We start from the raw sequence: 27182 nt of genomic DNA, 5'->3' as shown, positions 1-27182 counted from the left end.
TGTTTAAAAAAGTCAAAAACCCAAATTTAATTGTTTTTCCTAAACACTTTGAGAACTTGCAGGGAAACATTGATCAGATGTGAACACTGAACTTGCTTGTGACTCAGGATGCTCCATAAACACAATACCAATGTTGCATTTCAGCAGATGCAAATCACCTCTCATTTTCACCATAGTATGTCAAAACGTCACGCCAGGATTTTTACTTTTTGCAGGACTTTCCTGCTTGCTCTTTTAAAGAAGAGATCAAGAACCCATGCTTGTGCTATCTTTAATTCCAGATTCAACACAGGTCATAACAAAATAAAAAGAGTAAGAAGGTAATTCTTAGTAGCTAGTAAACTTGAGGGATTTTCAGAAACACAATTTAGTTTTTCCCTTTTCTTGCCAGTATCTTATTTTAGTGAGAACTTCACCTTCTGAGGAAAGGTCATCTGAAAAGATTCCAGTACTCCACGCTCTTCAGTTAGCCTCTTGCTCACAAGAAAACTTCTGAATTTTCCAGCAGATTCCATTTAGCAAGACCAGGGAAGACAGTAACATTTCTGAAGAAAAAAAAACCTTCAGACTTGAGAAGAAAGACTTGAGAAAATCACGAGGAGAGAAACACCCACTTGAAATATTAAAAGAATGTTTGCAGGCCATATTTAGAGCAGGTTAATCTTTATGCTTCCGAAAGTAATAGCATCATTCCGCATATTTCAAAGTGCGCAGCTATTTAATCTGTTAGATGCTAAGTAGCATTTTTCCACAAGTATAAATATATTGACAGTTTTTCATTTATTTTTTTTTAAATGGCAATTACAATAGATAATCCGAGGAAACGTAACAACTTAGGTCTCCCTTTTGAACTCCTGGGACACCTGCACTGCCAAAGGACACAGATGTGGGAGTGTGGCCATGGGGGTCGACCAGCCCCATGGTTGGTGATAGCATCAGACTTAACGATGAGGCCATCAGGAATGTAGAGGTTAGAGGGAACACAGAAGGGTGATTCAGGAGACCCTTGTTTTCTCGGGTTGCTTGTTCTCCAGCCGTCAAGGCATGGAAGTTGCTGGGGGTTTGCTGGTTGCTGAGCAAAGTTGTTTCACCAATGAATAGTGAGTGCAAAAGGACTGCTGTGGGGGAATGGTGTAAGAAGGGAGCCTGTCCTCAGAAAGACAGAATAATGAAGTAAAGTCATCAATAAAAGTAGCAGCAGTTACTCATCCTGAAAGAACCCGGGTGTCCTTGTGGTCATTACACCACACGCAGGCACCGCATTATTGCAGTTGGCTGAGATGCTGATAGCAATCTAACCATCCTAATGCGTAGCTCTGCATTTACCCGCTTCTCAGCCGTAGCAGCAGTAAGAGCAGGGCAGATTATACCCATCGGCAGCTTTGCTACGACCATCTCTTAACTCTGCCTTCATCCTTCCAGTATTTGACAAGTGCGCTGCGCATCTTTTTGCCTCTGTTAACTAAGAGATTGCCTGCAACCTCAGACCCATTTGTGGACCAGAAGGTGTAAGTACTTACTACTTATTGCCTCTGGAACAATTATTTGCTATTAAGATGACACAGGAGTGCCAGTATGTAATTTGATAGTTTGTTTTGTTTTCCCTAGTAGAATTACAATACATTCTGGGCAGTTGCAAAATCCGGGAATTCATGTTTTCTGTGTAAATTTTTTGGGCAAACTTCAAACGTTTGGGTTTCCTTCCATTTCTTCTCCCTTTTCCTGTCATCACGGTAAGAATATCCGGTACAGCAACCCTTTATTTATTTCAACAGCTTTTATTTCTGCTTTGTACCTCAAGCTTTGATGTCTACCTTGAACGTCGATTTAGCTGCTTAGTCAAAAGTCTGCAGCTAGTCTTTCTCACGTTACACCAACTAATTCAATAGAAGGCATTTCCAGTGGGACAGTTTAGAAAAGGTACACATGCAAATTGATTTCTGGATCACCAAGAGCAATGGCATTTAGTGCACTTCTGAAGTCAAATCCTGCTCTCAAATGACAAGACTAGATCAGAAGGAATTCCAGTGAAGTCAGTCAAGTCTTTAAACTTTCAATTTAGGTTGAGAATTTGGCTCCACATAAACTGAGAGCACTGTTCAAAGACGGCAGTTTTCTCAAGCAAAAAATACTGCCCTTGTTACAAGCCACCTGGCATTCTCACATACAAGAAAACATTCTCCTGCATAGCACTGTTAAAATGTAAAAAATAAAATAAAAATACATTTTCAACCCACTTTCAACAAGCTTTAAGTGCATTGTACATAGCTGCTTCAAAACACCTTTGTTTCATTGTCAGGTGTGGCTACACATAGCTTCCGAGTACAGAGTTACATTGGATGTAGAAACCAATCGGTGTTTGTTCATCTCTAAGAAGTCAATCCAGCAATATTCTGGTCCAGAAAAATGCATACGCTACCTCCTCCTCTAGTTCGTGGCCCGGGACAAGTGACATGGCTCCGACCACAGGAGCATACTGCAAGCCAGCAAGCATTTAAACAGTTGGCAAAAGTGTAGAAAGGCACAAAGCTTGTCCTTAGCAGTATTTCCATGCTCCACTTGTGGTGCCCATTGAGGAATCACTGTTAGGACCTAGCTTGAAATAAAAAAAGAGTAAGAAAATTGAAGTCTCCCAGCAAAAAAAAAAAAAAAAGTTGCCTTTTTTTTAAAAAAAAAGCTTTTGAGATTTACTATCGCGTGTTTTCATCTACCTTTCCAGTAAAAATTAAGGAAGCTATAGATGCGTGTTAGCCAGACATATGGATTCACTGCTGCTGGAATACCAAACGGGAGAGCTGCTGTAAACTGTTGCAAGTACTAAAAGCAATGCTTTCAATGGTCTGTACAGAATTTGCAAATACTTACTTTGAAAAGAGATTAGTGTTTTTCTTAGTTTTCTCTGCATTGCTTAGAAACACTAAAAAACTACAACAGCGAACTGCTACTCTACACCAGATCAATACACCCCAACAGATAATTAGGAATATATGCTATTATATTTAAAAATACCAAGTTCTTCTAAGCTGACAAACCTTAAAGATTTTACATAGAGTTAGAGATAAAATATTAAAAAATCTTGTTTCGACTCCACACGCTTGACATCTGAATAGGAGTGATGTAATCATACTATTTATTCCATCAGTGAGACAAAATGTTGTATGGAACTAAATTTCTGAGATTTTAAATAGAAAGTCATTTAACTCGTATATACACAAAGTGTTCTTTCCACAGATATTTACATGGCAAATATGGTAGAGGAGAACCACTATGACTAAGTCTCTACAAGTATAGCATCCTTTCTGAGCTATTCTCTCTGCTGAAAGAATTCACAGAAGCTTTGAAGTAAAATCTAGACAATTAAAGTTATCTATATTTCACAGTAGGTAAAGAAGCCATTAAATGATATTTCAGTATAAGGTTTCTGGAAACAGCTACACAGTAGAGTTTTACATCCACCCCTCTTTTCCAGCATTCATGGTGAAACTAAATCTCTTCTTAATTTACAAGAGAAATAACGGCATACATAAAGATGTATGTGTACAATTGCTGCTCATCCTCCTCGATAGAGGCTGGTCAACCGTTCTAGTTCTTTGCAGTTGTCCATGGACATGGAATCTGCTTTCTTTCGGAGACGGTCATCTCGATAAACTTTTGCTGCATAAAGCAAGTCTGTTTCTTTAAGAAAAGAAGAAAGAAGATTTTTCAGGTTAGAAACTGAACGCTTTGCACGTGATGTGATCCTCTTCTGAGCTGTCTGAAACACCTCAGGTTTAATCCTCACCCTGTTCTCTTTCTGTCTATTCTAACTACACACAGACACCGCCTAAACGGCACTGCTACAGGCTTCCCTTCACTGGGTCTTCCCAAACATTTCATCTTTTTCAGCAGGGAAAGCGGTGACAGCCTTCCAGCACCCTCACATTTCATACAGCAGTACCTGATTACAAAACAAAAGCAAAAGCTACTACTTGCATCAGGTCTTGTTAAACAAAATGGATATATACAACACTCATTTTGCACGTTATTGAAAGCTCTAGCATCTTCTCTGTGCCAAAAATCCATTCTGAAGGTTAAGCTCATTACTTCAGCTGATGCTGCTTCAGCCTGCTGGTGTTCAGAGGAATTATTAAAAGAGCTCTCTGTGTTGTACTGGTGTTCAACAGCATTTTAATTCATTCTTAAATGTCAATCAATGTTGGAAAGAAGATTTTAACTGTCAAAAAAAAATCAAAATCACAACAGGTGTTTTAAATCTCTAAAAATATAAGTCAGCTGTTTCTATAAATAGAGAAAATCTATTAGGGTCTGCTTTCTTGAATGTCAGTTAGGGTAGTTTACACAATCTGATAACTTGCAGATAGCAAACAACATGACTGTTCTACCCAATCCACATTTTGCTGAAAAAAAACATGTACAAAGAATATCTGCCCTTTTTATTGTGCTGGCTTCTCTCTCGTGTTTCATTTTTGTTAACAACCATCTCTCATTATTGCAAAGCATTTCATAAGATATGACTACCAATCATTCATCTAGCAGCCACTTGTAGAAGGCAAATGGGATGTAAATTTCTTGAAGAGGGGGCATATTCAATCATTTCAAGATAATCAAAGGACAGTACAGTTGGAAAACATACAAGAGATTTTGATATTTATTTGTTTTATAGCCAAGCATACTCTGATAATTTCCTGTACTTGAAAAACCTGGAAAACATTATTCTGATCAAATCGAGTAGTCAGGGCAGCCATCTGGTAGTTCTCCCCCAGAAGGACAGGTGTTTCTCTTGCATACATGTGACTGATTGGCACAGTTTTCTGCCAACAGTTCTGCTTTCCTTTGGGCAATTTGTAAACCTCTAGAGACTTACTTGGGCATACGCAATGAATACGGAGGGTAACGCCTCTGGGACGCAATGGGCCTGCTGTGCATGGGCAGTAATTTGTATCTGTATACACAGAGGTCAACTGTAATGAATGCATGCAGTCCCGTGCAGGCATCTGACTAACTGTGAGGTCTGGCTTTTACAGCTGGGAGGAGCTAAGGGGCCATCTCAGCAGAAAGGCTGGGCATCTGGTCTGCAGAGAGGGAAGTTCTGCAGGAACAGACAGTTACACTCAGATAATGAGTGAAATTTGCTTTCAGTAAGCAACTGGCAGTTCACAAATGACTTTTTTCTCTGGTAGGATACTACCAAAGGTTACCTGCTGAAAGTTCAAACCATTTGGTCACAGGTAATAGAATAGCAGGGTGATAATTTGGAGATGGCAGATGCTACGCAGTACTCTTACGCTTTAACACTAAGTTCTGTGCTGCATCTCCTTCAAGGAAATAGCTCCTGGTGTTATATTCAACGAGGCTGGAAACATAGCTGGTGAACTACAAAGATTGTTTTCAAAGTCTGATGTAGCCAAGGAACCAAGTCCAGGGAGGAAAAAAAGAATCACGCAGCACTGGCAAAAGGCTAAGCACTGATTTCTAGCTTATGGTGTTCTAACACGTCATGTTGGGTGTCCTTGGTTGCCTGGAAAAGCAGTGCCATTGGTACCGTAGTCCCAGGCAGATTATCTTTTCTCTCACTGGAAACATCCATCTGGGCTTTTGTTTTATTTATATTAAAGCACCTAAAGATGATACACAATACAAAAGATGATGCCATGATAAAATAATGTGGAAGAGATTAGAATTTTCAGCTTTCGTCCTGAACTTAGAGCAACTCCTTTCTCACTACCAATTCAATGTAGTCATTTTCTAAGAAATGGCCACAGATAACAAAATGATAGATGAAAATTGCTGAGGACGTTCAGATGGTGGTTAGGTCACAGCAAAATTAAGTGACACTAGCTGGGACAGTCTGAAGAAGTGAGAAACGGCGGGGAACCTTACCCTTGCTTTCTCATTCAGTTGTATTAGCAATACAAGCACTTCATTCTTGCCTGTGATTTTTTTTTTTTAAGTAACGCATGTGTTTATGAAATTAAAGATATTAACAAACTTACTTTGCTGCCTCTCCTTCCAACAGTTATTACGAATGTTGGACACATAATCCTCTTCCACGCTCTTTTCCACTTTCTGTAATGACACTCCTTTGTATTCATTTCTAAAGTCCTTGTTGACGTAATAAACAACACCCAAATTTTCTGTCTGCATTTTAATTGTCTGACCTGTACTTCTACAAAAAAAAAAAAAAAAAAAAAGAGGTGGGTGAGAGACTAAATGTTTATTTGATCTTTTTTATAACACAAATATATTTCTAAAAATCTTGTTATTATGGAAGAACAGCACATCGCTGAATTTGCCATTCCAAGACAAGCAGTGAAATGAATGGCTGTACCATCTGCCAGAGAAGAAAATACTACCTTCATTATTACATTAAATAGAGAACATTAACTTTTGCTGTTTTCATCCTTAATCTTTAAAAAAACCACTTTTGTAAGACACTTGTTTCATACCTCTTTAGCCACATATAAGCTTTGATAATAGCAAATTACATTTAAACACAACAGAAGAAAAAACAAAACGGGTCACTATTGTGACAGCCCAGTACGGGCATCTCCATTCTAAATTGCTTTCTGCGACCCTTGACAAATCCGTTTTCCTGCTGGCATTCTGCAGATTAAAAATCAAGGAGCATGCACAAACATTTTGGCAGGTAAGTATTTATACATATCACAGTAACTTAGATGCAGAAAAGAACAACAACACACTTTGGAAATAAAGAACTCTGGAAAAATAATAAAGGAGAAAAAAAGCCTTTCTGCTGTGGAGCTGAGAGCTCTAGATGGAAGTGAGGATTGTTAAAATAGTTGTGACGAGTGGGACAAGTGTGTTAGGTAGTTGCATGCTTGGTATTTTAAAAAGTTCTTTCTCTTAAGGAAAAAAAAAAAAAGGATCCTTCTGTACAAAACAAGTAAGTTTCACTATCAAAATCCCTTGCAAGAAAACAGAGAGACTATCATCTAGAACGGGCAATTTCTCTTGCCCTTATCTAGTTGATAAGGATGAGTTTGCCTTCGGGCACTTTGCTGGCTATAAGCACAGATGACTCCCAAAAGAATACCGAGCCTTAGCAGGTTTCAGCATTTGATTAAATACATTGGAGATACATAAACACCTTTGTGTCATATTAAAAGAGCTCCTAAACTCAAGTATTGTTAATCTCTGTTCTCTGTTACATTCGCACAGCATATTCTTAGTACACACCTTAAAAGTTGTGTTTGGCTTCACTTCATCTACACTTTCCCTTTCCTCACTGTGGGAAATCACAGACCAACTAATGGTAGGCTCTCTAAAAGCTTCTAACTGGGAAAAGGTGATTACAACATCCTTCCCTCTGCTTTAAACTAATGTGATTGAAAATTACTTACGATCTTGGGTATAAGGCATAAGGAGGGTTAGATACCATCAGCTGGCTCAACAAGGAGACAAGGATCAGCACAATAACGGGCATCAGCTGAATGAACATAGAGAAACCTCCCTAAGGTGGAAAAAAAAAACACAACAGATTCAGGTATCTCATAAAACAGCACTAATTTAGCAGGTACATTTGACATAATTTAATTCTACGCATGACTTTCTACTTCAAGATTCAAAAGCTACTTTGAAACTATAACTACAAATTCACAAACACTGTAGCGTTATCTTAACTTTCCAATGCATACACAATATCTGTAGCATGCTGAAGCTGCAAGCGTTCCTAAGTTAGCACGTAGCCACAAGCCACTATTAAATTAATAGCTGAATTCAGTTACACAGTACTCCATGTTTTAGTCTCATCAATACAGTCATGTGTAATTACATAGGACTATGTATAATTCGTAAGTACAGTTCTTATTTCAGCCCAAATCAACTTTTAAATGCAAGCAAGAATTAGTGACCAGGCACTGGCATGACAGTGGCATACAACAATGGATTTACAAAAACGTGCTATTATCTTCTCAAATCTGCATGTCCATCTACCACATCAGTAAGACTACCACCTGCCAAAGCTTTAAAATATATAACGGGCAAGTATAAATCTTCCTCTACAGTACAGAGCCGCTGTACAATCACATCACTGAAAATGACTACAAAAAAAATTCACAATCTGCAGTTTAACGTCAATGGTGCTTAAACATACATCACCCCTCTCTTCCTCCCTCTCGTGTCCACTGTGACGGTGCTGATTGGGATGACTGTAGCCAGCACGACCATTAGAAAATGAGTGTCCACTACCTAGGAAAAGAAATATCCACATTTAAAATCTAAAAGAAACTATCCAGAGGTCAAAACAGGAGCAACAACGTAGAGAATTTAACATTACCACATGATGATGCATAAGATAACCCAGCTTTAAGGTAACTCACAATTCCAAAGCCGTTTAAAATAAATATTTTAAGCTTTAAACCAACTGATTTACTATTTCATGTACCGTAGGATCACCACAGAAACCCCAAATAATCAAACTCGCATTTTAGGGATTTAGCAACACTTGGAGGAAATTTAAAATGTGACATGGATTAGAGTTGGGGATGGAGGGTGTTTGGAGTAATTTTGTTGTTTTCCCATGCCAAACTTTAATGCCACTCTGAGTACTACTGCTCAGAGTTTACCACTCCCATGATTATGCCGACAAATACAAATACCTGTTGGAAATGCCCCTCCAAAAAACATGTTGAATAGATCTTCTGGAGTAATATCTGCCTCACAGCCTCTGTGGAAGTTGAATCTACCATTGCTAGGGTGATTGCACGTTTGCTCTTCGCTGCCTGTAAGGTCATACTGCTTTCGTTTTTCTGGATTACTCAGCACGGCGTAGGCATTTCCGATTTCTGAAGCAAAGAATAAAAGACAACTCTCATAAATGAAAGATAGGAGCTATTCCAGCATGACAACTGCAATTTCGAAGTCAAGAACAGGCATAGACCAATGTCCTTTGCTGTGTTACAAATCACCTATAGTACAACAGGGTCCAGAAACATCTCTACTGTTTGTAGCATGGTTTTTACCAGGTTTCCCAACAACACCATTCCCAGGCCTATTAACCTGTTGAACTGGGCAGAAAGTGGGGCATTTTTCTTCCCTTTTTTAGGGGAACACCTACATCTGTGGAAATTTTCTTCCTCACTGCAACTGAGAAAACAGAATCAAGCACTACAAGAAAAGCTCTGAAGCTGGGCAATCGCAAAGTTCAGTCAGCTCCAGCAGGTTAACTTGAAATCGTCACAGATTCAGCAGGTTTCTTTGGTTTCATGTGGTAAGCGGAAACGTTTTTCAGTGTGTAAACTTTACGTCCCCGCTCTTGTAGATGAAATTTTTCCTCACGATTCTGAAGATTCCTTATGGAGTATGTTAATAACACAAAGTTTTGCACGATATAACATTAGAGGTGTACGTGTGTGCCTGACAGGAACCTGTGTGCTCCTAAGGCTGTTGACACAACCTTAACATTTAGAGTCTGGCCTGGCTGCCTGTCCCGCTTCACGCTACATTGCCAGGAATGAACAACTTCCATTTCGAAAGCAGAAAGGGAAAAACTCAGCTAGGTGTGCATGGAAAGAGTCAGTGTGAAAAGACCACAAGGCCTGCTGGCTTTACGAGCTTTGACCCCAGCTGCTGTGCACACACACAGCTCTTGCAGGTTTAAGGAAAACTTCTGGTGACACTTAATGCACAATCTTCACTCAGTCACATCTTCACTAAACCTAAGATGCCCTTTGAAACAATAACTAAGAATGACTTTAAGTGGAGAAGAAAACTCAAAGAAATTAAGCCTGGGAGTATGTGATACACACTAAGGACAGCAAATACTGCCACAAGATTACTCTGTTACTCAGCCAATGATAAAGCTAGTAGTAAAAACTTAGAGTTTTTTTCAACAATTATAAAGGTGACAATTATTTAAGGTGACATTAATCAGGTGAGCATATAAAATGAGGACACCATACTGTCAGAGTATGGTCAGCAAGCTTTCTTGACTATTTGTTTACTATTTGCTTTTGATTAGTTGATGCTAATTCAAAACAGATTTGATCCAAATAGAGTTATCATTAAATAAAGGACATAAAAATGAAAGAGATTTCAAGAGATTAAAAGTGATTATATTTGAAGAAATCACAAACTTCTAACCTAAAATAAAACCTCAAGGAAGATTGCTTAATACAACAAAGGTAGTATAGTACCAGGTAGTTTAAAGATCCAAGTACCTCGCCTGACACCAAACTCAATCCTGTTTTCTAATGTAACTTTTCCTTAAAATAAAGTACATTTTCTTAACATTTTGTTATGAAACTCCTTTTCTCAACTGTATGTCAGAAATTCATCAGGCACGTTTAGAGGCAAACTAAATGATACATTTACTGAGCCATACAAAGAGATGACAATCATTTCAATGCAAGAAAAATGCTAGCTTTCTTTAAGGATTAAAAATCTAAATCATTTAAATATTTAAAAATAATTATTTCAAAATTATTTATGTTTTTAGTCAGCAAGATTTTCTGTTCAAGCACTCATCTAGTTAAGAACCAGAAAGTGAAATTAAGTCCAAGAAATCCAACTTGACCAAAGGGCTCATTTTAAATCAAAGATTAAATAATAAGATGCTGATTTCCAGTATTTCAAAGATTATTGAAAATGCTATTAACAGGGAGGAATTATCTAATTTATAGGGCTGGAGACAATTTCATAAGAACACCTTTTTTAGAATAAAGCCATCACATAGCTTTATTAAAACAACAATCACTGATCAGCTTTCCTGCTATGGTTCATCTACTTTTCTCTGTAATTGCTAACAAGCTATTATAATTACCCCTTAAAATCTGTATGTGAAGTCTTGTTGGCATTTCTTTTTTTTCCTTTTTTTTTTCCCAATATAAGAATTGTAACTGATAATTTTTTTTAAATGTCTGAATATAAACTTCACACAGGAAAAAATACAGAAGTGCAACGGATCGTTTCTTTCTGCATGATCATTTCAGACAGATTCGTGTTTCTTTTCATCTATGTTTGAGATGAAGCAGTAGTTTTCTTCAAAACTGTTCTCCTTGCAGTGGGCAAAGCCTGGCAGCCTTAGGTCAGATCAGATTGCAAATCTTGATCAATGAAACAGGCAAAGGCAACTATTAATGGGCATTTCTCAATAAATGTTTTTTTGTATGGAAAAAGTAACAAAAGTACACACATGGGAGGAATTCTAACAGAAAGGTAATGTAGCAAAGCACATGATTCAGTAAAAACTGCCTTTTGCTATTGTTACTTTGCTATTTGAGCTTGAAATAAACGCAAATGTCATGGATTCAAATGCCCACCTAGTAAAATTCTATTAATTTCAGCAATACAAAAATGAATATGCCCATGGCAATTTTGTGTATTCAGTCAGGATGTTTTAGAGGGCTACATCAATGCTTAAACTAGAAATCAATTTACTTATAATATAATATAATATCATCCACTACAAGCTGCATATCCAGTAAAAGCAATGCACCAACCAGTAAGTGTCACTTGTCCTTTTAAGTGTACTACTCCCATCCTAAAAAATAGCATATTTATGAGGACTATTAATATTTACTCCATGTAACTACTACTCTTCATTCAAATCACCATTCTTGACACAGGTTTTCCAGAAGCCAAAGTAATGGTAAATGCTATAACCCCCCCCCCCCCAAAAAAAAACACACCTGAATAATCGTATTGTATGTTCCGATATTACATTGAACCAACTTCAGCTGATAGACTTACATTCAGTCAAAATGGATGAGAGCAAAGAAGTACAACTGGAGTTCACAAAGCAAGCATTAGTATTCCCTCTCTGTACCTGAAAATTACAGTCAATCCTCTGAAAATGAACCCTCTCCAGAAGTCCCTATTATTCATCTCAACTTTTAGGTATATGCCAAAATAATAAAGGTCAAACATTTCTTTGGCTAAAAAAGGTCAGTTTAATATTAGCTAGAAAATACCACACTGACAATTTTATAGAATGACAATCCAACAATGCAGATGAATTGCTTTTAAACGGACAGAGTTCAATCATAAAAGAAAGTTTAAGTAAAAACTTTACTTTTAAAAGCCTCTGTTGCTCCCGGTGCATGGTTTTTGTCCGGATGGAATTTCAAAGCAAGTTTTCGGTAAGCCTTCTTTAGGTCTTCTTCACCTGCATCCTTTGACACCCCAAGGACTTCGTAATAATTTTTACATTTCTTTATACTGCAAAAGAAAAGGAAATAAAATATTGTAACCAAAAAGATGTAACAGTAGTATGTTAGAACACAGCTGCAAATGAGCTAACATGTTGTATTGACAGAATACATTACAACTCTCACTTTTAATACAAAATAAACAAAAAATTCCACCCTACAAGCAAATAAGAAAGCCACTGTTCACAATAAGCTCAAAACCGAGCACAATAAACTACTGTACTCAAAATTACTTACTGCATAAATTTATTTTGCTCTACTTGTATTGTAAAACTACCACCATTGTAAGAAAAGGTTTCTGTTTGCAGTTTTTACAGAATTTCCTCATCTCCAATTATGTGAATATTGCTGTTAATAATGCATAAAATGAGGATTTCAAATTTACTTTGCAGAGCTAGCAGGTAGAAAGACCAGTTTTGACTGTCAACAGCAAATGCATTTTGTTATCCAGGATATAAACCAAAACAAACAATACCTTCCTTTCTCCAAACAAAAGTCAAGTCACAATTCATTCAAACATTCACTTTTGAGGGAAATAAGGTATGTGAGAACACCTCTGCTGCTTGGAATGCACCTGGATCTTAAGAAACTTACTCTGTAAGTGTTTATATAAGTTAAAAAAAACAGAAACAGTTCCTGCAATTACAGATTCAACTCATCTCAAATGTTCAGTGAAGACTCTGAAAACCTGGAAATTCAGTATAAGCAGTCTATATTATATATAGCAGTCTATACTACAAGCAGTCTCATGCAGAGATGAACAGCAAAATCTGGAAATGATTTGATGATTTGTATACTTTACAATACCCAGAAGAGAGAAACTGCAGTTACAAGGAACTGAGAGAACGTTAATTCTATGTAGGTAGGAAGAATTTATCAAACCAATAAATACACCTTAATATCAATCCTGCTAAGTTTTATTTTATTTTTTTTAATAAAAAGTTAAGAGTTCATCATAAGAGATTAGAAACAGAGAAAAATAAGGCTGAACAACAGAACTGCATGGCAGAAATGAGGCACACTAGCTAACATTTGGAGAATACCAAAAGAAAAGAGCTGGTCTGAGCAAGAAATAGAAATTACATCCAGAAATACTTTAAAAGCTTAATGTGAGTCTCTTCACATGGCTATAACTGTGTCCACATTCCTTTAATCGCACACATTTCTAGGTAAATATGGGTTTAGTGTTACAAAGAGTATACACAGAGTAGCCAAGTGGAAAAAAAAGGGAGCAAGCAAGCCTTTGGCAGTTTGGTGAATGAAGAATGGGAACCCTGTAATTAAGGGAATGCTAGCATTAGGAGTACACCCACACCATCGTGTGTGGCCCTCCGTAGCTCTCACATTGATCAACTCAGGTTTCATTTGAGGGATCCTTTTTGTGGTGTAATGGAACAACACGAGCTTTCACGGCTGTCTCGGTGCAGTGCTCACAAGAGCACTGCATCGAATGCATGTAGGCAGCCGCCAGCACGAACATCCTGTGACACAAATATAGCTCGTTATATTGAAGTAGTGTTTAATAAGCTGCAGTTAGGAAGCTGATAAAGCTAATTAAAAAGAATACAGTAAATCCGTCAACAAGAAGTAATGGAAAGAAAATACATTACACTATGAGTACTGGAAACTTGTGTTTGTTAATTTGTACAACTGGCAAAAATTCTGGTAGCATACACAGATCCCTTCATCTTTAGCCTCAAGATCTGGATTACTTATGAACTGTATCAAGAACAAACAGCTTTATTTGAAGGTCTAGTAGTATCAGGTTAAGATTTATTTCAAGAAATTGCTATCTCTGCATCTGGTCTAAGTTCTTCACCTCAACTTCTTCCCCCTAAAGCATATGGTCATTTCTCATGGAAGTAACAAACATGGAAAAAAATAAAATAAAATTTACTTCATAACACTGTAGGATGAAGAGAAAAGCAGAGGAAAAAAATAACAAAAAACAACAATAACCAACCCAAGGAACGTCAACCTGTTCTAATCCTCCAAAACTTGCCCCAGACTTTCCTCCCATGCGCGGCCATTGGAAGTCCCGTGGTGGCCAACCCTGACAGGGACAGTAGGAACGGCTGTTACTGATCAGAAGATGCACAGGTCAGTACATGACTCACCAGTTTCTGAGCCCACACACTGCTTAGAGCCAGTGCACCAAAGCAGAGCTACGTCTTGATGAGGATGTGCGGGCAGGAACCTGCTGCGTGGCTCATACAGAGCTTGCCCTCAGAAGAGGTGAATGAAACTGCTATCCTGAGCCTGGCTCAGGACACAAACACAGGAGCTGTTACGTGTCAAGAAATAAACATTCTGCCAAGATATAACACATTTCTGTTTTCTCTTTGCATATCTTTGTTAACGTCTGCTTTGTCAAACAAAATATGCAAATGCACAGATATTTCCACTGCGACATTCCCGATTTTGTATGAAGCCATGACTTAGCATTTCAAGCACACCTTATTCCAAATTGCCCTCATACCCTGACTGGCTAGCCTAGGCTAAACAGCCAGCCTTGAACAAAGAAGCCTTTGTGAGATTGTGATGGCCACCCCTGACTTTTATTCTTCCTTGTGGGTTCACCTCAGGATGGGCCCGGCCTGCTCACAGGAACGCTGCCTGCCACAGACCTGTCACTGAGCCTCCAGACCAGGTATGTCCTGCTGCACAGGACGAACCCCGAGATAACGTGACTCCTGTTCACTGCCTCAGTGAACAGATCTTCAGCTCTTCATCTTCACATCTCAAGCAGCTCAGTGCTGGCTCTTACAAACCCCAGCAGCAGCCACACGCTGCAAGCACTCTGCTGGACAGCCCCAGGAGCGCTGCTGCGTGCTTCGTAGTGAAGCATGTGGCCCATGCAAGGCAATTTTGCAGAGTTCAGCAGGATTTTGGATTAGGTAGATCAAACTTTAAAGCTAAAGTACATCAAATGATCGTGTAAATACACAGAGGCCAAAAACTGTACCTGTATCTGGAATTCTCAGCAATGACTTCATGCTGTGATACCCTCCCTACACCCTGACATTAGACGAGAGTCTTGCCTAATTTTGTCTTAAATTTGTCTTTAATTTTGTCTTGTCTTTTGTCACTTCAAGGCAAAAAGCAATCCTTACAGGGTAATGGCTCGGTTCTTGCCCCCTCAGCAAAGTCCAAGTAGTTCTGCACCCAAACTCCTTCCACAGCAGCTTCGCACTGGGGAAGGCAGCACAAGTGAAGATGATCAGAAGGTGCTTTCCAATTAAACAAATTCATCAGTGTTTGTGGTGTCTTAAGTCCTCTTCCCTCAGCCTGCCCCCATCCCTAGCAGAAATTCTCTCCAGCTGCTGGGAGCTGTTGGAGCCACGGCCCGCTTCTGATCCCTGCTCCTTAATAGAAGCCGGCCTTTTCGGCCTACTCCTCACCTCGTCTCCGAGCCAACAGATATCGTAGGCTGAGGCACCCCAATCCCCACTCTGCCACCATCCCTTGCTTGAACTTTGAACTGTCCTGTGGAAATTTGTCTCATGAGGGATGGAAGGACCACTCGCCCACTTGTCTTCCCACTGGTTCCCAGTCACGCAACACAGGCCAGCAGAGGCTGGGCAGAGATAGAGGAAAACCAGTGGATGTTTTAGAAAATGCTGATCACTGATGTTAGCTGTTGGTATTGAACTGGTTTTTGTTTGTTTGTTTATTTCTGGCTTATTTCAAAGTTGTTGCTTTCAGCATCAATTTATTTTTGTGAGCTGTGATTCTTGTATTTTTCATTCCTGGCTGGATTGCTTCTATTTCAGAATCACTCTGAAGTTCCTTCTGCTCTTTAGCTGATTTCTGCCCTTGCTGAATTGTTTGAGCCAAGAAAAGCAGAGACATTTGCTTTCACCTGCACAAGTTCACCACTGCTTCTCCTGTGCCTACAAAACAATGTGATCCTATTGCTTTGCTCCTTGTTCCACTGCTCGAATCTACAATTCGGATTAGGTCAACAGCTTGTATCAGGTTAACCAAACCTGCTTGCACTTCTGCATCAAATACCTGCAGTGATCAGTAGCTATGGATTTTGATTACCACTACATTATTTCAAAGGGCCTTCCAAAACCTCTGTGTGCACACACAGGGATGGCCCAAAAGACAAATACTTGGACGACAATTGCCAAAAGCTCCTGCTGGGAACCACAGTTATTTCTCCCGATGGTAATCTAAACCGAGCAGCACAGCGTGCAGCAATGTGAATGCCAGAGATAAAGAACTGCGTGAAAGGAAGCTACGCTGATCCCAGCGTTTAGCAGAAAAATGTACTAACACACAAACCAGTTTCTACCTAGGCTCAAGTTTCCAATGATGACAGAGAGCATGAAGCAAACGGCATCTTGCAGCTGAATTGGGAATGTGCCAGTCACAGTTTGTATGAAGAAAGTGTGGTCTGCAACAGGTGTTCTGGGTTGGAAAGAGGGACATCTCCATGCTGTTGTTGCAGAGCTCAAGCTGTTACCAGCATACCCTTGCTATGTCCCAGACATTTCAGGTCACTGTTTTTCTTACAGATGCGACACCACGTTAGGGTGCATCTCTTGGTACTTGGTCTCAGATGCACTCCCTCCGTTTGTTTCTCCTGTTTGTATTAAATTAAATATTCAACTCTATGCTCGCATTAGCATACTTTCCTCCAGGTTTTAAGTTCTTTTCTTAACTGTAAAGTGTAGCTTAATTGTAAAAAGTGTAGATTAAAGCTTTCTGCCACTGTATCTTCTGTGCCACTTCTCCCTGACAGACCTTGTAACTATGATTTCTACCTTGACTTTCCCAACCATTCAACTGTGTGTTTCAATGATTCACAGCAGTTCTAGAAGCCTAATTAAAGGCATGCCCTGATTTCTTTCTGTTTAAAGACTTGTTGACTGCTCTTATTATTCTATTTTAATTATCTTCGTGACCCCATGTTAAAAAAAGTAACGCTGTATCTTTTTGCTGAGTGTGCAGAAGGCCTGCACATAGCTTGCATTCCTTACGTGAAATGCACAGAGAGAATTTTTGGTTTGCTCGATGAATTCAAGTCAAGCTGCTGATTAACAGTTGACCACTACTGGATGAAATTTAATCCTGCCTTGCAAGGTTCCTTACACAGCTCATGCCTCGAGCAGTCTGTGTTGGTTCTAGCTCAAAGATCCAAAAAAAAAAAAAAAAAATAAAAAAATAAATCTTTCCTGTGCTCTCTTCCAAGAGGCAGGCACTAGCAGTGCAGGAGAAGCAATACTCCAACAAAGCTTTCACAAGACAGCAAACCAAGTCTAACATATTACTACTCCTGGCAGTTATTTTTCAGTTATCAAAAAGGTAATCTGGAACATATGCTTTAGCTTCTTTACTAAAGAGGCATTGGACATCCCAGGAGTTTTAAGAACATTTAAAGGGAATCTTTATAAAGTGTACAACCTATTGACAGCTCAAAAACATTTTTCTTCAAATTATGCAGTAAAATATAACACACGTTTGACAGCATAAAAAGAAATGGGAAAGATTAATGCACAGCAGGCAATTGATTCTTTTATTTATTTTTAATTTCATGCTAGTTCACAAAACCTTTCCAAAGTATCTGCACACGTGGTATAAGAAGGCAGATACTACGAACAGAATTTGCTTGAAAGTAATTAACAGCTCTTTGACGACTGTAATCTGTAAGAATTAACACTTTTCCAGTTAAGTAAAAGAAAAATAAGTTTCCATTTTCTTTCTTACACAGATGTTTCATCTCTTTATCTCAGTAAAAAGTGCCAATAACCTAAATTGAACGTTTAAGGAATTACTTTAAGTATAGACTGCAGAAACCAAAAGCAAATCTCCCTTTTTTTCCTGTGCATTTGATGCTCACACACTTATCTTGCCATTGCTCAGACAGGATTCAATTCCTAGAGACTTCTAGAGCGCTTGCCCTGAAAACACATGGAACCTCCTGCCGGTCCTAATAGATTTCTGCTCATCTCCTGTCAATCACTGTGACACGCAGGCCACCTTAACTGTAATGGCAACCTGATCCAGCCCCCGGTGACAAGATAACCACCATTAAGAAGAAGATGCACGCGTGCAGATGGCGTTTCCACAGAATTTCAGTTCAAAAATAAGAAGGTGCTTTTGAATACCCCAACCTTCAAATTGTCCCACTGCAACAGTAAGCTCGTTTCTTACAGAGATCCGAGCATCACCCAGCACTTATGCAATCAGTGGAAACGTGTTGCACCTTAGGCTTCTCCCTGTCGAGTAACTTGTTTGCAAGCTCATGCAATGCTCTAGAAAAGTGTTATGATAGCTTGCTAGTGAGCAGCGTCCCCTGTGTATGTGGAAAAAATAAAAACAGCACTCAGGTGTTTGTTTGTACTCCTTTAGAGTAACCCAGAAAAGCAATGCAGGTTAATTAGTTCTACTGATCCAAGTGTCTTCACTAAGCTTCTTAAACCTAAAGCAAATTTAAGATTTCTGGGCAACTCCAGGCATACCACTCAGTGATTCAAGCTGGAGAGCTCAGAGCCATCCCTGTCCTCCTGCTCACCAGTGCCTATAAGAAAGGGTTGTACGTGGCACGTGTAGTTACATCTGGAACACCTCCTCTCAAGTCTACACTGAGTTACTAACACAGAACCAAAAATTCCTAGGGAGAAGAATACCTGAGGATAATGACCATCTTTCAAATCACAAACATACAAAACAATTTAGTTTGATGGACTCAAATTCATGGTAGGACTCAGAATTAACAGAGAATTGAAGATTTCTTACCTTGCTATTTAAAAATGTATTTTTTTCACAGGAAAAAATAGATATCAGGCATGAAACAAAATTAAACCCACCTTTTTTTTTTTTTCACACAGCATTTCTATAACCAATTCAACGCTCTGAAAACTGTTCAGCTGTGGTAAGGCAGCAGCATATGGTGGTGACAAGCTTGACTCTCTAAAGAATACCCTTCCCAGAGGGGCATGTTTCATTTAACTGGAAAAGTCTGGGGCCCGACTGAAGCAATAACATATGCAGCCTGTCATGTTTCCAACTAAAAAGCTCATTCTCACTGTGGTTTAAATATGAGCTTCCCCTCAGCTATCATCACTGAATGTGTTCTATTTTTCCATTAGGTTTTAGCCCACTGTTTGGATTTAATACTGTTCTCCTGGGCAAGGAAAACATTCTTTTCTCCTTCTTCACCACAAATTTTTTAAGTGGCGCGTTGATGTCACTAACAGACAACATGACAAACTCTTCAAATGTTCCAGCAAGGCTAGAGATTTGCTCTGCTGATTACTGCACATCTAAACTAAAAGGCAGGCTTTCTCCAAAGGTTTAAGATCTGCTGTACTAAAGGATGCATCACTCAGACTAAGATCAAGATACTGTTTTAACAGCTGATTTTCTAAGTTGTGTGTAAAATATAAACAAACTTGGGCTACTCTGCAAGCTAGTACAAATGCTTATTTGCAACCCCCCCGGATTATAACCCCGGATTATAACCCCAGACGGATTATAACCCCAAATTTTATATTCACAAAATAAATTAAATGAAATAGTCATGACTATAAAGCAGTGTTGCATCAATATTATCCTCAATGTGTGACTTGGGTGAATACCTCTGGTTCTCATCTCCCCACACTGGAATAATTTTGTCTGGTATCTAGTAAGGCCCTTCAAGGAAGCAATCCCATAAAAGCACACCGTGGAGAAAAGCTGGCTCTGTAGCATCATTTTAGGCAAGAAGAAGTAGAGAATGTTACTTTCTCGTAAAACAAATAAGCAAACAAGAAACAACTTGCAGGCAGCCTGATGTCAAAGCAGACTGCAGCTCAGAATGGCGTGTCACGGGTGAGTGAACGCTGGCAGAAACACAGCCTTACTTGTAGCAGCTTTCTGGAAACGTGTTACATGTCTTCATCTGATCTAAGCCTCGTTTTACGGAGGATTTACTTTCTGGATATTTTGGCTCACAAACGTGCCCACGGCCTCACACCTGCACACACACATAACGCAGCCGGTATCTCAAGGTGGCTGAAAAATCTATGTGCTTATTTCGAGTTTACTTTAGATGCCCCATGAAGGTCAACTGCATCAATCAACCAGGGAGATGATGGTAAATGAAAAGTTTTAGTAAATAGCCACAAGAAGAGGATAACCACGAGAGATGCTGTTTTCTACCTGCCTGAATACAGCGCTGCTGTATCAGCACAGAAAGGTGAGTTTTTCCTCACTGGCAGCGCAGCTGAACAGATTGCTGAACGTCAGGAAAAGATCCCAAGACAATATTAACAGTGACGTACATTTCAGAGCAAAAAATTAACACACAGATTTGTGTTCTGCACATCAGGTCAACCTCCACAAACTAGGAGATGAGGACCTTTTCATTTCCCTTCTTTGAACTCCCTTGAAAATATCCGGGCTCTGTTTATCTGAAAATAAAGGTGGGTTTGGAGGTGTGCAGTTTTAGAGTGGCCACATCAATATTTCTTTAGCAAAGGAAAAAAAAAAAGAGCACATCTCAAACAGTATTTTTCTCACTGCTACTGGCAACGAGCATGTAATGATCACATAACCTACGAGTTACTTGCCTCAAAAGGACATTTCTATTGGTCTTTGTTTCTTTTCTCACATCCTCCTTTTCTGCTGTTGTCCCGTCTTAATGATATCATGCTACATGAAGTTCCAGACAGTTTACAAACAGTGTTTAGGCTATGTGCTTCCATGTTTCTCATATATCTGTACTTCCAGAACAAAATAGTTTCTAACGCTGGGCTCAGGCCAGCCTGAACAGCTTTAGACTTTTAAAGAGTAAGGATGTAATGCAAACTTAGATAGCTGAGTATAAAAATATTTAATAGAAACACTGTCCTGCAAGTTGTACTTCGAATTTTCTGTTGCTTCTCTTGATGCTACCTCTGAAAACGTAAGCACGCAACACACAGAATGAAAGCCAGCGGTGTAGTTAAGCAAGGCCATACCTGAACACTCCTTCCATTTGGTCTTTGGTGTAGCCTTTCCCACTCTCGCTCCCAGCAGAGGCATTGCTCTCCTTCGTGCTGCTGGGCTTACTCTGATCACTGCTACCGGCTGGCTTTCGGCAGTAGGCGCCTCCCCCAGCAGCACTTCCATTCTTCGTAATAGCTTCCAACAAAACTGCAAAACAACAGGATATCGTAGCATCATTACGGGCATTAGGAATTAAGTCAGGGCTCTCAAGTGCCTTAAATGGGAGCGCTGCACCGTAAGAGACTGGCTGCTATATTCCCCTTCCTTTTCAATCATCACTTTGTACCACAAACATATCCGAGGCCAGTCTGCAACTCCTTTGCATGGCGCAACTGTGGAAAAGCATTTCAAAATTCATGGTTGGAATTCTCTCAATCTCCATCAAGGTAATTTTATACTGGAGAAAATATGTCCAGGTACTCCGTTTCCATGTGTTTCAGAGGCACTGAATGCATTCTTTGGGGTGAAAACATCAAAGTACCTGAATAAGCAACTGCAAACAGAAAAGAAGAACGAAGCTAACACCCTAAAGAACCTGACAGTTGCTCCACCCAGAGCCCAAACCCAGCTCCTGGTTTGCCTAAGCAGGCAAACTTGTCCTGGCAACAGATTTATTGATAATTATGACACAATAATACTTTTTATATGATATTTATCTGGTTAACAGGCTTTTGAACCAAGAGTTATGGACTTTACAGCATAACTGACCATTCATTTCCAATATTTCTTTAAAAAAAGAATAAAAGATTTGGAGTGCTTCACTAATACTAAAGGAGAAGACCAAAATGGAGATTTTTTATCTCCCAACAGCAGATTGAACCTCTGGTGTCTCAGTGCTGTAACAAAACATGCTCTTTGGTCCATAGCTTTCTCTGGTAACCTTAAAGAGGGCAACAGAAGAAAAGAGCCTGCTCTTTCTCAGCTCATCATCCTTACATGTCACAGTAACAAAAAGACAAAAAAAAAGACAAGTAAGGTGTAATGTCCCAGGGAAAAGGCCATGGCACCTAACCCAACCTACACTGCAAGCTCTGAGCATCATCTGCACTGAAGTTACACGCTTCTGTTGGCAGCTGCTGAGGCAAACAGGGCTGTTGAGCCCCGTGCCCTTCCCAACAAGCAGCCTCGGGGTTACCTCATTACCTGAGGTCACGAACAAGAGGCTTCCTGATGAATGACTCGGTGAGTGTCACAACCGAGCCCACGCTCACCTGGGGAGATGCACGAGAAGCCCTACATCTCGGAACAGCACCGATAACGTCTCGTCGTGGCAAGAGGGGTGAGAACCAGAAAGATGAAGCCACATCTGTGTCAGGCTGGAAAACTGCAACACACCCTGCTAGGGGGTTCTGCAGCACGTCAGCTGAAGTTTTGTAGCCTGAGCCATCGGTGGCCACAAGCTGATGTTCTATACCCCCTTCAGACAACACGAGCTGAAATCTCAACGATTGTTTGCCCCAGGTAAATTGGGACCAGTCAGCTGCACCCAGCTCTTATTAAACAGCCTCTCTTTACTGAAGAGACAGCCTTTCAGAGCAAACTACACTGAGCAAACTCCGCAGCATTTCATAAACAAGCAAGACTTAGTGTCATTAAAGAAGATCCCACTCACCGTGAAGGCATGTTGTCACTTTACTGTGAAAAAGCATTTTCTTCTAGAAGCTAATGAGAAGCAGCCTGAAGGACTTTCTCCTAAATCTAATGTAAAACCTCTCCTCTGACTAGCACGGTCTCTCCCACGGCAGCAGCAAACTGGGCTCCTCCACATTCCAGCTTGCACCTCAGAGCAGCACAGGAAGGAAAAGGAAGCAGAGCTTTGTTTAAAAGGAAGAGAAGCACTTTTCTGAGAGGTGCTTCCTGGAACTCTCCAGTTTGCTTTTACTCCAGGCTTTGCCCACTACCTGCTGGCAGCAGCGGCCCCGAGGACTGCGGGCAGGCAGCCCCACGCCGCCTGACCGAAACAGTCCGATGGTTTCAGCGCTGCTCTCGCGTTCGTGCCTGCCTCAGCACGATTCCTCGGTGGTCAGGTCAGGCTTTTCACTGCGGAAACAAAGACGAGGCTCACGTTTATATGCTGGTTTGTACACTTGGGGGGTGTTTTCACTACAAACGAAGTGAAGTTCTTGAGAACGGGAAAGCTGTAGCTGCGTGAAGGATTGCAACTGAAGCACGCATCCGAGTAGCTGCACGCTGCTTCCAGTACCATCTGGTACAGCAGTTGAAGTCTTCAGGTCAATGAAGTAAGAACTAATCGAGAACAGAGATGTGAACACGAGTGCCCTCAAAATGAAGCGTTTGCAGACCAGATTTGCTCCAGATAAGTGATAAAACAGAATTATTCTTTTTCTGTTTCGTGACCTTCAGTATTTAATAATGGTGTAATGTGGGATGCTATCGATCACGCCACCCTGACTTACTCTCCGTAAACGATGCTTAATGAACAGCTTTGCAAAGCCTGTCTTTGTACCTGTATTCCTCCAGAAAATCCCCATCCCTACACTTGTGCAGCACCAAAAGTGGCAGAAACGCAGATACAGGCAGCAAGTCGCATTTCTAACCTCCAGCAACTCCTCGGAGCAAACCCAGGCAGTAAGTCTGTCCGGGAGCTGCCTTGCCTGCACTACGCTTCCAACACCACTATTTCCTAAAACCCCTGCCAACGCTCCCGCCTGCCTAACGGAGCTGCAGTGCCGAGGAGACAATCTAGGGCACTCGCAGAAAGCGAGCGTTGTTCAGTCATATCCGTAAGCGTTTAACTTTGCAAGCAAACAGGACGCAGCACACACAGACACGCGACTGCTCTGCGCTGAACAGGAACGTCCTACAAAGGGTCTGGAGCTGCTGCTTCCTTCAGGTAAAAATACACAGTTCATACAGCCACAACAGATTTTGACTCTTCCGTGAAGTGGTGGTGGTAAAAGCAGGTGTTAGAACGGCGCTACTGACGGGATTAAAGAAAAATCCCAGAGTGCACACAGATGTTTTAAAATAGGATATGCAAGGAGTCAACGAGGTATTTTCTTAGCAGGTTAGGACGATGAGTCTCACCTCCAAGCACACGAAGGCTCTCCTGCGTGCACCGTTACTCATTCCTGAATGAAAGATCCTCGCACTGCATCTGATTCCACTGCGGGTCAAACACAACTCCCATTTCACTACTGGGAAGACCAGCTGAACTCATACGAGAGCATCACTCCCCAAAAAATGAAGCTCACATACTCCTGAAACGAAACGCTTGCTTTTAAAGGCAGCATCAGAAGCAGTGCAGGCAATCTTGAGAAGCCCTGAAAAAATAAAGCTGCCCGTAACGTCCTCTGGTGCCTCCAGCTCCAAGCAGAACGGCGCACATGTTTGACAAGGAGACCGTCCTTTGTTATCTTCACTCTTCCAAATCTTTTCCAGACAAGCAATTAGTTCCCATTCAGTTGCAAGACGAATCAAAATCACAACCAAACTTAACAGGCTGATGGAGCAGCTGAATTGTACAACAGTTTTCTAGCAAAGAGCGACGTCAACGCGAGCAGTTCCCGTGAAGTCATCAGCCAAGTGCCACGCCGACCTCCCACTTCGCACCAGTAAAAGCCTTCAAACAGCACCGCTGCAGTCAGCGCGTTTCAGGCTTTGTTTGGCAAAACCAAACTTCACTGGTGACCGAACTTTCAATGCAAATGCTGCCAAAAATAAGCCACATCATTTTAGAGGTAACAGTTAAAACCTGCTCTACTCCCTTTGTAAGCAGCTGGAACACGAGGAGGAGGAGGAGGAAGGTCCCACCAGTAAAAAAAACAAACCCAAAACCAACTCAGCACCGCCATTCTCGCTGCTTTTATTGCTGATGGGACACCATCTGTGAAATGGTGGGCAACTGTTCTCAAACTCACACTACAGGTATGCCCTACGGTGAATTTGTGACTTCAGAGAGAGACTGGAAAGAAGGAACCTCCCAATGCACATCACAAAGAGAAAACAAGCGAGCACAAGGGCACCCAGGGCTGTCATACCATCCTTCCACCACAGAAAACCAACCCTTTATGGGGTTTTACGTCTGTAAAATAACAATTTGTGTTAGAATTAAGTCAGAAACCTCAACTATTTTCTTCTGTGTATATGCTATGACACGATTTTTAATTATCTAATGCATTACTCTTTTCTTTTTTTTTTTTTTCCAGGCGGACCCCTAACGTAATTTATCTAAAAGGACAACGAGATAATGAAGCAGCCGTTTCATTTATTCTTCGTCCCTGTAAAATTCCAGCCCTGATTTACTACACAATTCCCAGTCCCTGTCCTGAGAACAGGATATTCTGTGTCTTTGCAGCTTTCTGTGCTCTTAACAGGTCAATTTCAGTACCTGCCAAACTTAAACTCAACGAGTTGGTGTTATTTTGGGAGGAAATGGGATGGCTAAAAAGGAATTACCAACCTCCACGGCTAGGGAACTGAAGCACGGGGATATTACAGGTTTACAGAGTCCCCTAATTTCTAAGCACCTATTTTGAACCAGGCCTAGGGCCTGATTGTTTCAGTGGCATCAGGGCACCTGCAATTCTCACTAGCTTCAGATGGAGCTTTAACTGCCCACCAGTTCCACAAATCAGGCCCTTGTTTCAAGGTGAATAATACCTGGAAAACGAAGCACAAACAATCAGCTGCCACTGATGGATGGAAACAGAGAAATGCTGTGAGGTGTCAGCGCACTGCTCCCAGCTCCCAGGCCACCACCACAAGCGCAGGGCCATCCTCTTTTCACCAGATCCGCACCTCGTTTGTGACACACTTTGCTAATTTCCACAGCGAATAAAAGCAGCGTCCTACAGACAATAGCCTAATTAGCCGGCTACTCCTTGCTCTGAATACTTGGCAATGGTGGTTACGCAGTAGCGGTCCTACTTAAAATAAAAAACAAAGCACAAGATCTCAAAACAAATCACATGGGGATGTCTTTTGGTTTTCCTCAGCTACTCTAACTGATTTTGGAGGCTAAGGGTGGTAATAAGGTATGTGAAGCAGACAAAACTGGTTAGCCTGTCCCACCAAAGGGGATGAACTGAAACCCTCAGCCTTCCTGGTGTACACAGATCCCAAAAAGCTGCACAGGTTTCCAAGCATGCTGTCATCCCACACTACAGAAATGTAGGGGAACGCAGCTGGCTTCTGTTTGCTTGCATTTCCGAGGAAGCGGCAAGAACACCAACAGTGCCACACGCCTGATGCGAACCAGGCAGCAGAGTTACCTCCTTCCTGCTGATTTACCAGCCGCGGCCATCCACTCCTGCAGGGAAAACAAACCAACCCTGCGTGCTGTGAGAAAAAGAAGAGCCCTGATGGCACCTGGGGTTACGTGTAAGAGCTGGGGGGTTAGAGGGGGTGGAAAACGTTCGCTGAACGCCTTTTCTTGACGCCCAGGCCTGGCGTTCGCCGTTTCTGGACCGTGGTGACCCCCCCGTGCCGCCCCCTCGCTGCTCACCTCGGGCCGCGTCGGTGGGGTAGAGCTTCTGGGCCTTGCTGAGGAAGCGGAGGGCGCGGTCGCGGTCTCCGGCCTCCAGCGCGTCCCTGGCGATGCCGATGCACTTCTCCGCCTCGTCGCGGTTCCCCTCCATCGGCTCCTCCTCGCGGGGCGCGGGGCGGCGGCGGGGCCCCCCCCCCAGTCCCGTCCCGTCCCCTCCGCCCGGTGCCGCTGCCTCACCCCGCGGCCCGGCCCGGCGCCTGCTTCCGGGCAGCGCCGCGCATGCGCCCGCCCCGGCGGCAGCGGGGGAAGGGGCGGGCGGAGCCGGGGTCGGGGCCGCCCCCAACCCCCTGCGGGGTGGGGATGGGGCCGCGGCGCTCAGCACCGGGATTTTTTTTAGGGCTGCCACATTTTTGGGCTTCCTCGGGGGTTGTGTGTCAGGATTCTGCAGGTGCTGCTGCAGGAGGTGCGCTTTTAGGGATGGCTTCACAGGGTTTTACAAAAAGTGGCAAAAACCAGCAGGATTTCCCCTAAAAACTGGCTGACACCCCCTAATTACTGACATCATCCCTTCAGCTTCATCCTTTTGC

At 41.4% G+C, this 27182-nt stretch overlaps 1 protein-coding gene across 2 annotated transcripts; it reads right to left on the bottom strand.

The window, feature by feature from the left end:
- Window positions 1-254: 254 nt before the first annotated feature.
- DNAJB14 (DnaJ heat shock protein family (Hsp40) member B14) lies at window positions 255-26881 on the bottom strand. 2 transcript variants are annotated; one of them, XM_027455930.3, is made up of 9 exons: window positions 26614-26881; window positions 21119-21293; window positions 12032-12177; window positions 8619-8804; window positions 8114-8208; window positions 7362-7471; window positions 5994-6166; window positions 3524-3675; window positions 255-2592 (listed from the first exon to the last, which is right to left on the bottom strand). In XM_027455930.3, the coding sequence occupies exons 1-8, from the start codon at window positions 26744-26746 to the stop codon at window positions 3551-3553; spliced, it is 1143 nt and encodes a 380-aa protein (XP_027311731.2). In that variant the 5' UTR covers window positions 26747-26881; the 3' UTR covers window positions 255-2592; window positions 3524-3550. The 2 variants fall into 2 exon arrangements, with proteins under 2 accessions (XP_027311731.2, XP_027311730.2); XM_027455929.3 differs by having other exon boundaries at window positions 255-3675; window positions 26614-26880.
- Between the last annotated feature and the right edge of the window lie 301 nt (window positions 26882-27182).

Source organism: Anas platyrhynchos, chromosome 4 (assembly GCF_047663525.1).
Source record: "Anas platyrhynchos isolate ZD024472 breed Pekin duck chromosome 4, IASCAAS_PekinDuck_T2T, whole genome shotgun sequence".
NCBI lineage: Eukaryota > Metazoa > Chordata > Aves > Anseriformes > Anatidae > Anas > Anas platyrhynchos.
Note: the sequence above shows the minus strand (reverse complement) of the source record. Positions and strands in the feature narration are given on the sequence as shown.